The 17056-nt window shown below is 44.0% G+C and overlaps 1 protein-coding gene and 1 long non-coding RNA gene across 2 annotated transcripts in view; both read left to right on the top strand.

Moving 5' to 3' along the window:
- The first annotated feature begins 501 nt into the window (after positions 1-501).
- The window catches only part of runx1 (RUNX family transcription factor 1), a 36943-nt gene continuing 20388 nt past the window's right edge, over positions 502-17056 (top strand). The window contains exon 1 of the mRNA XM_076017540.1: positions 502-644. Within this exon, the coding sequence (XP_075873655.1) occupies positions 638-644 (7 nt within the window). The 5' untranslated portion in view covers positions 502-637. The remainder of the gene's footprint in view (positions 645-17056) is intronic.
- Positions 7420-8344, top strand: LOC142879166 (uncharacterized). Its single transcript, XR_012925286.1, has 2 exons — positions 7420-7807; positions 7851-8344. It is a non-coding gene; the product is annotated as an uncharacterized LOC142879166 (long non-coding RNA).

The raw sequence follows: 17056 nt of genomic DNA, 5'->3' as shown, positions 1-17056 counted from the left end.
GGGAAGAATTGTAGGAATCAGTTTGTCAGCCAAGACCAGTCGTCACTTATTTTGCTTCAAAATTTGTTTTTTTTTAAATGCCATATATGCTAAAAACGACAAAGTTGCTTGAGAAGAGTCAACCTGTTTGTCCCGTATGGCAAAATGAAGCTAAAGCTAAGGAGCTAAGCAGCTTTAAAAAAAAAAAAAAAACAGTTTAAAAAAAATGTTGCGGCTAGGATGGCGAGACGCACGGAGAGATTGTAAGAAATAACAGTCAAAAAGTAACGCCTCTGATTTGCCTACGTGTTCCCCGACAGTTGCAAACTTTTGAAATCCAAACATTTTGATCGGTTGCAGATTTGCAGGGTGATGTTTAAATACAAACCAAACTACCGTCCCTTCTCCTCATGGGCACAACGTGCATGCTCCCACCCCGCGCAGAGCTCGATGTGGTTTGTGGTTTAGCTATCGGCTATGATTGTTGATGTTTCGTTTTGCGCCAGGATTTATAATTGACCGCTGTGTGTTTTTCACTGTGTGTGTGTGTGTGTGTGTGTGTGTGTGTGTGTGTGTGTGTGTGTTTTCCTGGTCAGAAGAAGCGGTGGCAAAGATGACCGTTTGATCACACCCTCAAGTCTCTCAGTCGAGGTCTTTCATGCAAGGTCGGTCCATTTTCACTAACCTATTTTTTTAGCTTTTAGCTTTGGTCGTTTAGCTTTTCATTAAAGGCTGAGTAGTAATTTTCAAATGGGCGGTAAAGAGCCGACAGCCAGGTGTTGATGTCAGACTGAGCTCAAGCTTTTCTTTGAAATGTTTATGTGCGTTTGGATTGGATACTTGGTTAAAAAAAAAAAAAAACATAGCGTGGATATGTAACGTCAATATGATACTCTTCACTGTCTTGTTCATTGTTAATGGGGGAATACGCACTTGTCATCACTGTCAGATAGAAGGTAGTGAAAAAAAAAATTGGTTACGTCATGTTGGATAGAGGAACAACGTCGTGTTGCCAGCTTTCATTGAGAAAAATAAAGGAGGCCATGACCGTCACAGGCCAGTGGCTCGCCAGCAGTGGTAAATCGTAACTTAAAATAGGGTTTCAGAAAAGTATATGGTTCACATAGTTTGAACTGCTTTGTTCCCAATAGACATTAGAAATAAGGTGAATGTTTAAAAGGCACTGAAATCTTTTAATTGAATTAACTTATTTTTACACAACAATCCATAAAGTGCAGGATGGATGGCTTGTACAAAGGAAGTGAATGAATAAAGCTCAAAAGAACAAGCGATCCTGATTCATCGCCTACAACACTGCGCAGCCACTATGCAGTTGTTGTGAATGGGTTGCGCAATGGTATTGCCCGCAGCTATGTAGATGACGGTTTTGAATGCAAACTCTACGGAAGCGAACGTGAGATTGTGAGACAAACCTTGTCCTATTGTCAAATACAGGACAATTCTGTATTTCAAGGGACGGTTGGCAACTCTGGAACAACGGCCCCTACGGTGGGCAAACATGCCGCAACTTCAGGGAAAGTCGCATGAAATACGGTAAAAATGAATGCTAACGTTAGCTAAAATCAAGCTAAATCTTCAACCCAAAATCTGGGGGCTACTTTGGTGACCAGAGTTCTGTTACCAGTCGTGTTTCCAAGGGGGACCACTGTCAGTGACAGCCGTGCATCTGACACACAACTCTGTTAAAGTACATAGACAGGTTTTAGTTTTTATTTCACTGAATTTGAAAAGTCTTTTGTACGGGAACTGCACATCTCTTTTGATGGGAGGGTGGGTGAAGAAGTCATCGAGCAAGGCAGAAAGCGCGAGCATTCAACTTCCTGTTGCTTCTTGCAGAGCTGCAGGAACAAAGTGTCGAAGGGCGCATCAGCTAAACACATTCTGAACACATCGATAACTTACACCGCTACCGTCGTGGAAGCGACGTAGGAAAACAAACGACAGTTTTTGGCTCTTCCACAAGGAGGTGGAGGACACGACCAGTCGACTCAGAGTGTGTTGCCGTCTGAATATGCAAAGCCAATGACAAACTGCCGTTTGCATGGCAACCTCTGTGCTGGGAATTTCAGTTGGCTTTTTTTTTTTTATTATTCCTCTGGTAGATGATCTCACTGCCTCAATGAGGAGGTGCAGCACGAAAACTTGACAGGGCATTTGTGATAGAAGCTTCTCCCGGATATAGTCATGGGAAAGAAATTTAAATTTCAAGCGAAAAGGGTGAAATTGAGCGGAAAATTCTGTTAAAAAAAAAAATATACATATATATATATATATATATATATATATATATATATATATATATATATACACACACACATATATATACACATATATATGTGTGTGTGTATATATATATATATATATATATATATATATATATATATACATATATATATATATTCTTTCCGATGACCGGGAGAAGCTTATATGTATACACATACATATATAAACACACACACTTCAAGACTTCTTGTTGTTGTTTCAACTGCTTCCGGAATAACAAACAAGTCAATCTGCCCCAAATAATTGTTAGACAGAAAATAATAATAAAAAAAACAAAACATTTTGCTATCTTTAAAAAATAAATAAATAAATAAATAAATAAATAAATAAATAAATAAATGAAAAGATGCATCTTACAAACCTCAGGGTCAGGCCAATGAAACAAACCTCAAAAAGGGCGTCGCTGGCTTTGTACGTTCACACCGCTTCCATTGCAGAAAATCTACGCCACCGCCACATTATCTCTCCCGCCGACACGTGTGCAAAACCCCATAAGCGCAACAGTACTGACCCAGAACTTGAACGCAGGCAGAAGTCTGGTGAAAAATGTGCCGTGCGTGAAAGCGAGCGCTAACGCTGGAATAAATTCCATAAGAAGTTCGCTGAAATTCACGCTTGATCAAGCCGATCTTTTGGTCGCCGTCTTTCACGTTTTTTCTGCCAGTGAGAAGAAGAAGTCCGAATACGACTTTTGATTTACGTCTTTTTTTTTTTTTTACCGCAAGCAATCAAAGAAGGTGAACAAGCAAGATCTGTCGACGCAATAAGAACTTTCCAGGTCAGGGTGGATTATCAGATTGTGCCATTTCCGTTGACGTCAGTCATCCAGTGGGTCAAGAAAGGTCGACCGGGCGGACGGAATATCGGAGCGCGAATCGGACCCGAGTTCAGGAGACCACTTTTACTCCTTCATTCAACCACAAGAGGGCAGCTCGGCCTCCGCCACAAGTCTGTCGTTCTCCCGTTTTCACGTCGCGTTGACTGTGTGAGATGTTGCAAAACAGGGCCTCTCCCCTCGGAGAAAACAATTCCGTCCTGGGCCCGAACGTTGCCCTCTTCTTATTTACAACTTTTCCCCGACTTTTTCGCCAATCGTCGCTCTTAATTTACGCCTCTGTGACGACGTCGACGCTCTCGGACCGGCTCCTGCCGGCGGCCTGATTGCGGTTATCTGGAAGTCACACCTGCCCGCGCGAACACATGCGTGCGCGCCTCACAAAGACAGACTTGAGGACGTGTTATCAGGAGGGGGCAAAAGCGGAACAGAGGAAACTCCGGCGTGCCTGCTGGAGGCTGATTCTGGGAGCCCCGGGGGGGGGGCCACGTCGTTCCCGGCGAGAACTGATACTTTTCTCACGCCGCAGGTGCGCAAAAACGTTGTTCTCACATCCATAACTTATAAAAATGTCTGAGCGGCACAGAGGAGTAACAAGGGTGGGAGGCTCGAGGTCGCGCCGGGGTCACGCAGAGTCCCCAGCCATTTCTCAGCGGGGTCACGCTGAGAAATGTGGAAAAATGCAAATGAAAAAGTTGTGATCTTACTATTGTTACATTTTATTTTAAAATTATTCTTTCATTTTATTTGATTTTTGGGGGGGAAATAAATAACCTTAATCATTTCTTCTTTTTTTTCATTTTAGTATTCACGACCTCAAATTCTTTATTTAAATTATTTTCTTACTCTCTATGCATTTATTAAATATACATTTCAATATTCATTGAACTTTTTATTAACCGATTTGCTGATGAATGAGAGACTGATTTTTCTCTGAGTTAAATAAAGTGTTTATCTATCTATCTATCTATCCATCTATCTATCTATCCATCTATCCATCTTAAAAAAAAAAAACTTGTGGAATTGGCGGAATTATTTCACAGAGACAATTAAATCTGTGTTTAAGAATTCTCACTTAATTTTTGCTAAAATTCTTTTTCCACTCATTCAACCATTTCTTTATTTCAGCGTCTGATTCTGAGAAAGTCTTTCCAAGAGCTTCCTGTACGACAAAAATACGCACGTAGCTGACGTTCGCAATCATAACTTTTCTTTTGCGACAAATTTGTATTTTTTTTGGGACGTAACGTGCAGCACATGCGAGTGAAGGCAGACGGGCCGCGTTTTAGTCAATCCTGTCGACCCAACAGACGCTGTTTTGCAGTTTCAAAATGTGCGTGTGTGTGTGTGTGTGTGTGTGTGTGTGTGCGTGTGTGTGTGCGTTTGCTGTAACAGACAGCAGAGATAGCGAGGGCAGAAGGAAGCGGGGAGGATGTGTGCGACGGAGCGACCGTTACAAAGACAAGGCCTCGCACTCAGCAGCAACAGAGAAGCTGTGTGCTGTTGTTGCTGTTGTTGCATGGGTGCGTGTGCGTGCGTGTGTGTGTGTGTGTGTGTGTGTGTGTGTGTGTGTTGGGGGGGAGGTGCAGGACGCATGCAAACACAAAGATACACAGACTTTGTTACCGATGGACGGCGCTGTGTGTTTTTTTATGCAAATGTTTGCCTCTGGACAATTTGAATATGGCCATTCAAATAAATGAATGTTAAAAGCAGACAAAGAGAGGGCCAGTGTGTGTGTGTGTGTGTGTGTGTGTGTGTGTGTGTGTGTGTCAGAGAAAGGCAGAGTGAGAGAGAGAGAGATTGGGTGTGCCCTGTGTGGCATCCACTTTTTTGCATTTACTGTGTGTTGGTTAGCCATGCTGGTAAACCACACATACCACCTCTCCCTCTCACATACACACACACACACACTCTTAAACACATAAGCTTACAGAAGCCACAAAGCAGAGCAGAGTTTCACAATAACAAAAAAAAAAAACCCACAAAAGAGGCTTGAGTGGACCTCAGCTCCCCGTTCTCCGTATTGCGTCAGCGTGCGCGAGCGACAACGACGGAAATCGTTATTTTGCCGCGCTCAAGCAACAGGAAGGAGGGGCGATAAACAGAGAGGAGGGGGGCGGAGGCAAGGATGCGTCGGGGGGGGGGAGCAGCAGCAACCGTTTCCTGAAGAGAAGACGCGCTGCACTTTTTTCCCCGTCGGCGTCACATTTTTGTTTTTCTCGGGCCGAACTCGGAGCTTCCGCCTCTTCGATACGAAATTTGATTATTCATCCCCGATGTCTGATGTGAGGTGATTGAAAAAAAAAAAAAGAAGTTGTATGTGAAGCTCTGGCAGCACCACACCGCACGCCGTCGATTTAAGCCGAACAAACTGCATGTGCACGTTAGCATTAATCTAAACGAATGTAAACGAACGCTAACGCTAGCTGAAACTACACCCAGCTGATATAAAGGTCGATTCGGGGAGTCGCCTTCTGTTAGGAACCGTGACTCATGTCTTGTTTCTGGAGGAGAAGTAAGTCTCGTAAAATCAAGTCCCCCGATCATTATTCTAGTTAGCTTGTGTAAACTGGAGCATATTCCAGGAGGAGGTCGTTTGAGAGTACGACGACTTTAGAGTCACTGTTCAGTGAGTTTTCAGTACAAAGAGTGCACTACGTTATCGACAAAGTACATTTCTGACCCTGTACTTTCATACTTTTACTTACGTAAAGGACTTGAATCAGTACTTTTACTTTTAAAAGAATCGTTTTGTTTTTTTTTTACTCACATACTGAATCCATACTTCTTGAGGGGGGGGCGTGGAGGCGTGGAGGCCTTGCGGCGTCACCCTCTGACATGCGCGGAAAAGTTGGGGAATAAATCTGATTTATTGAACGTGGCAACAAACGGCGAATAAGAGGTGGAATTCTTTTTTTTCTTTTTCTTTTTTGTCATCCGCGCTCCAGGAAAAAAGCTTGCTAATAGAATCAGCGGGAAAATGTGTTAGTCACAAACCTTCCTGCGGGGGGAAAAAAAAAAAGACATTTCGCAATGACATAAAAAAAAAAAAGAAAAGTTCTCCCGAGCCAGAACGAGTGCACGTGCGCGGACTCACATGGGTTGGTATGTGTGCGTAGGTGTGTTACCTCCCGCTGTCCAACTATTACACCCGCTCAGGTTTTATACCTCGCTCACACTGAGCAGCTGTCTGCTGCAATCATTATGATGTGTAAGTCAGACACACGCACACACACCCACCCACACACACCCACCCACACACACACACGATGGTTGAGACCAATAAAATCTCTCTTTTGTAATTTTCCATTAGTTCCTTTTTCCCCAAAATTTCTGTGTGCAGTTCGTCATTGAGCCTTTGTTTGCATGTGCACGACAGCGTCACTTGTCCAGCTGTGATACCTGACTTTTATTCTGAAGCCTGGGACCACATATACACATATATATATATGTATATGTGGTCCCAGGTGCAAATTTTCAGCGTCTTTTTTTTTTTTTTTTTTTTAAACAGGGCACCGTCAGCTGCGGCAGGAAGTCGTGTCCCCAATAAAAAAAATTCTCTCACTTCCTCCCCATCGTTTTCATCTCTCCTCTCTCCTTCCCTCGCTCTGCTGTGTTCCTATACTTACTTCCTTCCTTCCGACCGCCCACACAATCGCTCTGGTCTTTCTTTCTTTTTTTGGCGGCGCAATCTGGTCGGCGTATGCAGCAGTTGTCTCGCACGCCGCTGCGTCTCTGGCAGGTGCTACGGATTTCTCTCGGGGAGTTCAGGTTTTTCCTTGATCTTGGCTTCAGCTGCTTTATGACAGACCAGCACAGTGCCCAGAGTACACAGATGAACAAAACTCTGCGACGGGCCTGTGTGCTAACTTTTAAATGTGCTTACGGTGAATAGAACAGGGCTACGACAAAGCTAACACAAAGCCATTATGGTGAAATACAATTCCGGCTACTTAAGCCTGCCCGCCTTTTGGGAACCTGGCTTTTCAGTCTCAATCTCAAACAAAAGCATTGCACGGCGAGATGCAAGTACATGGCAAGATAATTGGCCTTGGAAGCTAGTTTTAGGTGTAAGTCGTTCTAAGGTACCTGGATTTGGAACCTCGCTTTAGGGCTTAGTCGTTCTAAGGTACCTGGATTTGGAACCTCACTTTAGGGCAAAGTCGTTCTAAGGTACCTGGATTTGGAACCTCGCTTTAGGGCTAAGTCGTTCTAAGGTACCTGGATTTGGAACCTCGCTTTAGGGCTTAGTCGTTCTAAGGTACCTAGATTTGGAACCTCGCTTTAGGGCTAAGTCGTTCTAAGGTACCTGGATTTGGAACCTCGCTTTAGGGCTTAGTCGTTCTAAGGTACCTAGATTTGGAACCTCGCTTTAGGGCTAAGTCGTTCTAAGGTACCTAGATTTGGAACCTCGCTTTAGGGCTAAGTCGTTCTAAGGTACCTGGATTTGGAACCTCGCTTTAGGTGTAAGTCGTTCTAAGGTACCTGGATTTGGAACCTCGCTTTAGGGCTTAGTCGTTCTAAGGTACCTAGATTTGGAACCTCGCTTTAGGGCTAAGTCGTTCTAAGGTACCTGGATTTGGAACCTCGCTTTAGGGCTAAGTCGTTCTAAGGTACCTGGATTTGGAACCTCGCTTTAGGGCTAAGTCGTTCTAAGGTACCTGGATTTGGAAAAAAAAGCTTTTGGTTTAAGTCATTGAAGGTAATTAGATTTGGAAAAACTGTTTAGGTTTAAGTCATTGTGAGATACCTAGATTTGGAACCTAGCTTCAGGGGTAAGTCATCGAGCGATCCCAGGTGCAAGTTATCTAGAAATACTGGATTGCAGGCACAAGTCAGCCACACAAGAGCCACACATTCGCTACACACACTAAAGAGACAAATGCATTTATGGAGAGATGGTGCAAATTTCATTTGCGTAGTCTAACTGGCTATCCTTGTGCGGAGGCGGGGTCACAGTCTGGACAAGATACCAGCTCATCACAAGACACCTACTGACACTTCGGAGTTGTGTGCTTTGCCTGATGTTGATGTCTCGAGACGACTACACCACCAGAAACCCTGTAATACTGCCTTCCCGTTGATCATACCTGAACTTTGTACTCCGCCATCCACCCATTGACCTGTCCCCTACAGATGCTGCGAGCATCTCAGCAACCATTGGGTGAATGTGGTGACTTCAACAATCACTCCTACCAGAATAAAAGCCCGATAAGAATTTAAGCTGTCTCACGTGAGCACATCAGTCAGAGGTTTCAAAAAGATTCGGGGGCTGGAAAGCGTGAAACCCGATGATTATGTTGAACGCTCAATGTTTGTCCAATATTGATCCTTTTTTTTCTCATCCTGCGGTTTCCAATGATTTAGTAGGTATTGCGACACATAACAACTATGGTGGGGTGGAGAGAGCAGCGACTGACTGCGGAGCAGGGATGGTTTGAGGGGAACCACTAGGAAGGCCACAGAGCTACGCTATTGGTAAAGATGCAGCTTAACCACAGCGCACTCAATCTAAACTGTCAACAAAGCCAAACCCCTGTTTCTGTGTGTTTGAGCAGCGGTAAGGTAGTGGTTTGGTTTGGTTTAGCAGTCGATTAAAAAAAACAAAAAAAACAAACAGAAAAAGACAGAAATTTTACAGTCACGTCCAAATTTTGGACAGCAATTCAATTGTTACGTTTTGTTGTAATGGTTATGCCGTTAAACTACGACAATTTTGTGCCAAAGCGGCAGGATTTAGAATAGTGACCTCACTCGTTAGTTATTATTTTTAGTCGCCCTCTTTGTTGCGCTACGCTACCCCGCTGACCGTAAACTCTTTGGAAGTTTAGAAAAACCGCCAACAGCGAACAAGCATCTGGCAATCAATGGGCTCTCCGATCTTCCCGGGACTTTTTCGTTGTTCACGACATATTTTTTTTTTTCACAAGAAACCGCAACTGGTTCTCTCTCAGCTTTAATGGGTGAGAGATGGCGGGCGGGTTCCTGTAAAGTCTGGAGGGACAGGTGTCCCGTGTGAGGCAAAGCAGAATCCCATAAGTCCTGCGGTTAACGAAGAAGTCATGCAAAGACCAGACTCGCCCGCTCCTCACCCCTTCTCACCCATTTTCCTCCCATCATCCCCATTTGTCCCCACATTGTGGTTGACAAGTGAATAAAAAGTGTCGTGTGTGCGTGTGTGTGTGTGTGTGTGTGCGCGCGAGAGAGTGAGAGACGGCAGCCCACACCCATTAGCGCCTTTCTATTCTGTATCGTAAATTCCGCCCGACGACTGAACCTGCTGATTTATTTATTGGCTCGTTTGGGACTGTGCGTGTCCCATCCATGTGTGGTTGGGTTCGAGATCTCTGATTGGCTGTTAATGTCGGTTCTTTCCACTTTGATGGTCCATTTGTGTTTTTTTTCAGAATCTTCTGGTCTACTTTGCATGCAAAGGGGGCACACGCACACACACACAGACACACACAAACACACACACACACACCCCATAAAATGCACATAGTAACCAAAGCCTTGGGGGTGTGAATGGCTAATTACTTGATTGGAAGTCTGCTTCTCTAAATGTCAGAAATGATCTAGACCATGTAGAACGGCCATTGATTTTTGTGGCCATCTGTAATGACTGCTGGTGTATGTCGCTGCAGTCAGCCTGTTAATCAACCTTCATCAGCGTCGTCATATGACTGGAGACTCCAAAAGCCCTGGAACATACTGTGCCTTTGAGGCAAGGTTTAGAGCAAATCCGCCACCAAAAATGTGGTTTTGCGTCTTTCTATGTCCAACAATCGGGGACTATAGCCGCCGTTCTGTTCACACCGAATGATTGTTTTGCTCATTCATCCATCCAAGCCATTTACCTCCAAACCGAGACCCAGCAAACCTCTACTGTACCAATGTTTTAAAAAAAAACAACAACAACAACAACAAAAAATTGAATCTCTATACAAAACCACAATTAATTTTGCGACCGGTGCGTGACCCGAAGCAGATGTTGAGTTAGTGTCAAACCTTCTTATCAAAGAGTTGGGAAGAAAAGGCCCTTCCCTCCACTGCGACCATGGCAACATGGCTGGAAAGACATCGGCTGAATTCAGACACAATAATCTTCACTTAGGAATTTCACTTCAAGGAGCAGTTGAAAGAACGTTTTATGGTTTCTTATTCATTTTTATAACTAGTAATTACGTCCTATCAACCTTGCATTTTTGCAACAACAAAGCCACTAACATTAACATGACATTTTTGGCCTTTTATATTTCAATATTTGTTAACCAGAATTTATTATAGCCAAACATAGGCTTGGCTTCAACCTTAAAGTTGATATGGACAACGATTCTATGTTTAACATTCACCTGGTCATATGTATCGCACTCAGTCTTGGGTCATTATTCTATCCTGTTGGTTGCCAGGACCAACGTTACCACAACGCTAGTTAGTGGCTCTTTCTTGACAAGATTCGCCAGTGACAACACTTAACGCCATCAACCGGTGTGTTCAGCCGTTCCGAATAAAATCAAACAAAAGTAAACATTTACTTAACAATTCTAAAAGAAAAATTGCATAACTAAACATGTCAATGGCTAAGCAAGCTAGCTTAGCCATTGCCTAGCTTGTGACATTTGCTGATGCCAAAAAATAACGCTCAGTTGTTTTTAGTTTAGCTTGGGTTTATCTAAGCACTTCACGTAAGGCAAGAATTACCTCGGGCTGTAAAAATGCATTTTTGCGAAGTAGGTGATTTGTTTTGTGAGTTTTCAATTTGTTTCCATCACCCTGTACCCCAAAAAGCCAGCGACAGTGTGGCCGAAATAGAACCTTTTGTGCGCCTCTCCACCGCTACATCGCATTTTGACAAATGACGGTTCAGGTAACTTCAAAAAGGGAGAATTTTATTTATTTTATTTTATTTTATTTTATTTTATTTTATTTTATTTTAAAAAGTGCATCCTCATCCGTGCATCTGAGACTAGTCTCCAGCTGGGTCAAGCAAATTTTATGGCAGCTAAACAACATGTGGAATGTTGTTGGGTTTTTTTGTTTGTTTTTTTTTTTTTGGGGGGGGGGGGGGGGGGGTTTAGCTAAAGGATTTCGTGTGACGAGTTCGGGAGCTTCGCAGCCTTTGGGTCAATCGCAGACGTTCCAGACCCGTGGAGTGGACAGGCTGGACTCACTTCAGAAAAACCTCTCGAAATAGTCGTGACGTCCATGGTTAGCGCGGGCCGACTCTGTGTGTGTGTGTGTGTGTGTGTGTGTGTGTGTGTGTGTGTGTGTGTGTGTGTGTGTGTGTGCGAGTCCTCCCATTAAGTGTGTGTGAGTGTTGCGAGTTTCCGCTCCGACGCACCTGCTCAGCCATTCACACTGCACTAAACGCAGCCCGAGGCGCTTCTATCTCCCTCCCTACGTCCATCCATCCATCCGTCCCTCCCTCCGTCCGTCAGGTCTGCCCGTCTCCCTCCATCCCTTCCCGCCTCCCCGCCAGAGACGCCGTCTCCCGCGTCTCATCCCGTTTCCGTTCCTAAACCCAATGAAACAACACAGTTTTGCCAACTTTGGCCGCGTACACGGTCGTAAAGGTGTGCCTCCTCTTGTCTACCTCTCTCTCTCACACACACACACACACACACACACACACACACACACACACACACACACACACACACACACACATTTCTTCTCGATCTGGCTGTCCTTCATTTCTTGTGTCAGAAAATCAATTTTCAGTTTGGCAAGAATAAACCTATTTTTTTCCTCCCTCATCGCAGCAGCCGGCTGAATTATTCAAACACACACACACACACACACACACACGCACACACACACACACACACACACAGAGAGAGAGAGAGAGAGAGAGAGAGAGAGAGAGAGAAGATGGACAGACACATTAAAACGCTTCTTCCTGGGAAAGGTGATATCGTGCACAGGAATCCCCCCCCCCCCCCCCCCCGATGTAAAACTGTTTAATACAAACAAAATGAGCCAAGAGAAAACCAAAAATGTGTCGCCGTAACATTTTCTTTGTGGCTTTAAACGTCTACAAGTGCTGCGTCTCGCAAGGACTCAACCCTTGCGATTCAGCGGCTCAAATGCAACGTCGGTGCAGCAGCAGGTTAATAATCCTCCTTGTAGCTGCTGCTAAACACATTCAAATCAAACCTGTTTCCGATTATCGCAATGTGTCTCCTACGTTCGTACGAATCTGCTCTCCATCCATCCTCTGTGTGCGAGCGTGTGAGCGCGCGCGCGCGCGCGAGCGCAGGTGCGTGCGCACGTGCACGCGTGCGTGTGCGTCATTTGCTGCTGCTGCTAACTGATATGTCAGAAAATCAATTAATTACTTTTAAGCGGCAGTTAACTGCATCCGCACAATCCGCCCCATGAATTATAGAAGAGGTGTGTGTGCATATACTGTATGCGCGCGCGCGTGTGTGTGTGTGCGTGTCTGCGCTTGCTGTAAGTTTGTGCGCGAGCGTGTGTGTGTGTGTGTATGTGAGAGAGAGAGAGAGAGAGAGAGAGAGAGAGCAGAATTGACTGCTTTGTTAACTAGACACAATTGCCAACTCCTCCGTCGCTGATCAATTGATGAGAGTGCTTCGATACAAATCTACTGAGTGTCTGAACTGACTCATCCCATTCGTTCTGTGCGTGTGTTAGTGTGTATGCGTGTGTAGGTGTGGTGTTCCTTGTGCGATAACAACTACAAATTTCCGTGAACCGGCAATTTAAAGGGTTGGATTTCTTCACCTTGCTTCTTTTTCTTTTTTTTCTTTTTTTTTGGAGCAGCCGCACAAATCGGATTGGTGGATGTAAAAACAGAATTTGTGTTTGAAAAAGTTCCAATTTTCTAATGACTGCGTGAAAAGGGCCATGTTGGCAGCATGAATTCATAGAAAATGATATCAGACATTACACCGGTCCTCTTGTAGGTGGGTGAGGAACTGGCTCAGGGTCTGTTTGGGTTTTTTTTTAACGCCTATTAAACTGCAAACCATTCCCACAACTTTCTGGCCAATATTACTCAAAATTAAACCAAATCAAACAAAAGGGACATTGGAGGCAAATTTATTGCTTTTTCACTAGCAATTTGGATCAACAAAAAACATTTTCAAGCCATTTTGTAATGGTCTGAATTTAGTGCTCCTCTCCGCATTGACAGATGGTCAGTTTTAGTCTTTTTGCAACCATTTATGGCGGTCCCTGCTGGCCAAACGATAGAATGCACGTTTTGGACACTTTCGTGTTTTAGCTTCGTTTTTTTTAAACCGCAAGCTTCGTTCATCTTTGCACATGGTCAATGGGCCATACATACACATTCATTTGCTGTAAGTTTGCGGCTATTTGCATCTTGCAAATAAATTCAACTCGATGGGAACAAATCTTGCAAACCGAGACGCATTTCTCCTGAGTGAAATGTGGAGCTGAAGGTGCTGATGAGAAACCAAGAAAGGACGTCTCCTCCCCCGTCCAAACTCCCTCCGTCCCCTCATCGATCCCTCGCTCAGGGTGCCACCGTGTGTGTGTGTGTGTGTGTGTGTGTGTGTGTGTGTGTGTGTGTGTGTGTGTGTGTGTGCGATTGTTTCCCCGTGTGTGATATTGATCCTCGCCATGCCACCATCATTGGCCTCAGGGTGGCCTCAACTCAGCAGACGACGGGGACAGACAGCCGCTGGCACAGACAGGTGGAGCGGGACAGGGGGAGAGAGAGAGAGAGAGAGAGAGAGAGAGAGAGAGAGAGAGAGAGAGATGGCACAGGGGCATCGGTTCATTTTGGGGGATTTTCGTTTCCTCTAGCCACACAATGCACGTGAATGTCGCTACATTCTCTCCGAAATCGAAATATGGCTAAAAAGCGGAGACATCGAGTTGCCGTTCAGTTTCTTTTAATAGCTGACTAGAGCTTTTACCAAACAATGCTTGTTAGAAAGGGGAAAACAAGTATTTACAAGTTATTTAAAAATTCTAACTTATTATTTAAGTTAGAATTTTTAAATAACTTGTAATTTAAAATTAAGTTTAAATTTTGTACGCGGAAAAAAAGAGGTGCAAAATCTAGAGCCTGTTGTAAAATTGGGTTCTATTCACTTCATCTAAAAGCTACATTTGTATTTGGCTTTATTAAGTTTAGTTTAAAAAGCTAGAGGTTTCATTTAGGCATTAAAATTACACGTGTAATAAATTAGAAAATAAATAAACAAATAAAAAATGTGAGGAGACTCTCCCACCCCCTCACCCCCACACACGCAGAATAAGATGAAATTTCACTAGTCTGGTTTGGGGACACAGACCTCAGACGACCACTGTGGCTCACCATAACCCAGTGACACTCACACACACATCTGAGGTTGCCGTTGAGGGCTGTCACTGCTCTCACAGTCAGAGTCTGTCGACATACACAGATGCGCACTTTCCCTCTCGGAAACACGCAGACACTTTCGTGGTGATGTGACCAACCAAAGGGGCCTCCAGAGCCACTTTGCTGAGTTTCACCGTCCACTGATGTGTGTGTACGAGAGTGTTTGATTGTTCATCTTTAGACGATGTAGCTAAACTAGGAAAACATTACGGAAAGATTACTTAGCTTAGTGTCTCTAAACGATGAATATCCAGTTATTTGTCTCAACACAGGTCCGTGTACTTCATGTCTATCAACTATTTTATTATTTTACTAAGATCCACAAGGAGGCTTCAATAGTTAAAATTTGAAAAGTTTGTGAATTCAGAAAAATGAAGGGTGCTAAACAAGGCAACAAGAAGTCAAAAAGATTTGGGGGCCCTTTGTTGACTTTAAGGACTTTGAGGTTTCTGAAGACATGACTAATTTTTTTTTAATCCCTTGCAACCATGCACTGTATCTAGAGATGATTACCTCCTAAATTCCAAAAGAGAAGCTATGTTCTTGAAAGTCCCTGTTCCATGTGTTCAGGTTATTTTTTTTCCATTATTGCTAAACGTTCCGTCAGGCCAAGACTCGGGTTAAACATTCTTTTATTTACCACATGCAAATGTCCCCTAAACCCAGTGACAAAGCAAAGGGCTATGAAAGACCTCCAACTTCTAACCTGTCACTAAAAACCTAAACAAAAAAAGCACAGCAACTAGAAATCACTCCTAGGAGGAACCGGCACTCCAGAGGGGGAGACCGGGTTCGGGCTCATCAGCTGACAGACGAAGACTCTCTGAGCACAAGACAAGGGAGACGCAGACCATTTAAACACACGAGGTAATGAGACACAGGTGGAGACAGTAGGTAATTGGGTCAGACGCACAGGTGGTACATGAGGAAGGGAACGTGATCTGAAACGAGAGGAAGGTGAGTTGGGCCAAAATAAAACAGGAAGTGACGAGACCAAAACCCCACAACAGGACAAACCTCACCATGGTGTGACACTTTCCATATTAGTTTTCTATATTCATACAAAACATGTGATGCTGAACTGCTTGGTAAGTACGAGTATAATTGAAAATTGTATCACTTTGAAAATAAAACCCAAAAGCAGAAAACTTGTGGTCACGTTAAAACGCCGGTGTTGGTCAAGAATGGAAAGAAACGCATCCAGCAGTCGAATGAATCATCGGAGCGAAGTGACCTTGTTAGGTTTCCAATAGTGTTGTAGTCAAGACCGCACCAACCAAGACCAAGACATGATCAAGACTAAAGAGTATCGAGACAAGACCATGAATTGAATATCAAAGAAAAAAAATATATATATATATACATATATATATATACATATATAAAATAACAAGAAAACAGAAAAGGCAAGGTATCTTTGAATAATTTTCTTTAACATTTTGCTTTTACTGTGCTTCATAAAATTTAAAAAAATTAATTAACTAGGAATAAGGGGCAGTGTGTCACACAAACAAGTACGTAAAAAGGCAACAGCTGGATCCTTTTCTGTTATTGTTTGTTATTGCAGTGTTGGGCTGAGTCTTGATCAAAAACCCTGAGTCCGTCCACACCCTTAAAAAGTGGTCTGGAGACCAAGACCAATCTCGAGTGCGCCAACACTAGTTTCCAAGAGCAAACTTCCGACGGCGGGGAGGGGGCGAGCGAAAGAGATGGAACACGAGCGAGACAAGGAGAGCAGGAGAGCAGCGGGGGGAAAAAAATCATTTTGTGTCGCTAACTGAAATTAGCAGCTTTAAAAAGAGCCCTGAGGCAAAGTGGAGCCCCTGTCCCCCGTGGCTACGCTTTGGAGACGGAGGGGATGAATTCAGCTTGACTGGCTCCTTCCGCCATCACTAACCTCCTCCTCATCCCCACCCCTGCTCTCCCTCGTCTTGTTCTTCGCTAATACGGAGGGCGAGATGTGGGGGGTGGGAGGGATGCTTGGTGGTGAGGATGGTGGGGGGGGTGAATGAAGGGTATAAAAGCAGTTGATGAAGAAGGTGAGGAGTGTCTTTCGACTCTTGAACAAGCTCGTCAGTGTTGGTTTTTTTGGCGGGACGAACAAAAAGATCGATTTCGGGATCGATTTTTAAGGTGCTTTTATTTGTTTTTAAGTGTCTTTAACGGTCTTGGTTCATCTTATTCATCCGAGCTGCTTTTATCATATCAGCCCCTCGCGGATCCTGAGGTCCTCTGGCACCGACCGGCCTTTTGATTCTTCCAAGTGTTTGGACGAGAACCCACGCGGGAGGCTGCATTCAGCCACTGCGGTCCACAGGCTGCCAGAGGGCATCAGGACTGCACAGACTGTTGGTGTTTTTCAAAAGGAGGCTCGAGACTCACCTTTTCAGTTTGGCCTCTGATTTGTTTTATTTTTATTTTCCTTGTCTTGTCTTGTAGCTTTAAAGCCCATTGTCTTTGGGCTATTAGGTCATTTTACAATTTATCTTACTGGTTGTTCTACTTCGTATATGTCTTTTTACTCCACTGTCTTATAGCTTTGAGATTATTAATTCATTTATTATCATTACTTTCTCTCGCTT

Source organism: Nelusetta ayraudi, unplaced genomic scaffold, assembly GCF_046127955.1.
Source record: "Nelusetta ayraudi isolate G7.1 ecotype Tasmania unplaced genomic scaffold, CSIRO-AGI_Nayr_v1 ptg000006l, whole genome shotgun sequence".
NCBI lineage: Eukaryota > Metazoa > Chordata > Actinopteri > Tetraodontiformes > Monacanthidae > Nelusetta > Nelusetta ayraudi.
This window is presented reverse-complemented; position numbering and strand designations above follow the sequence as displayed.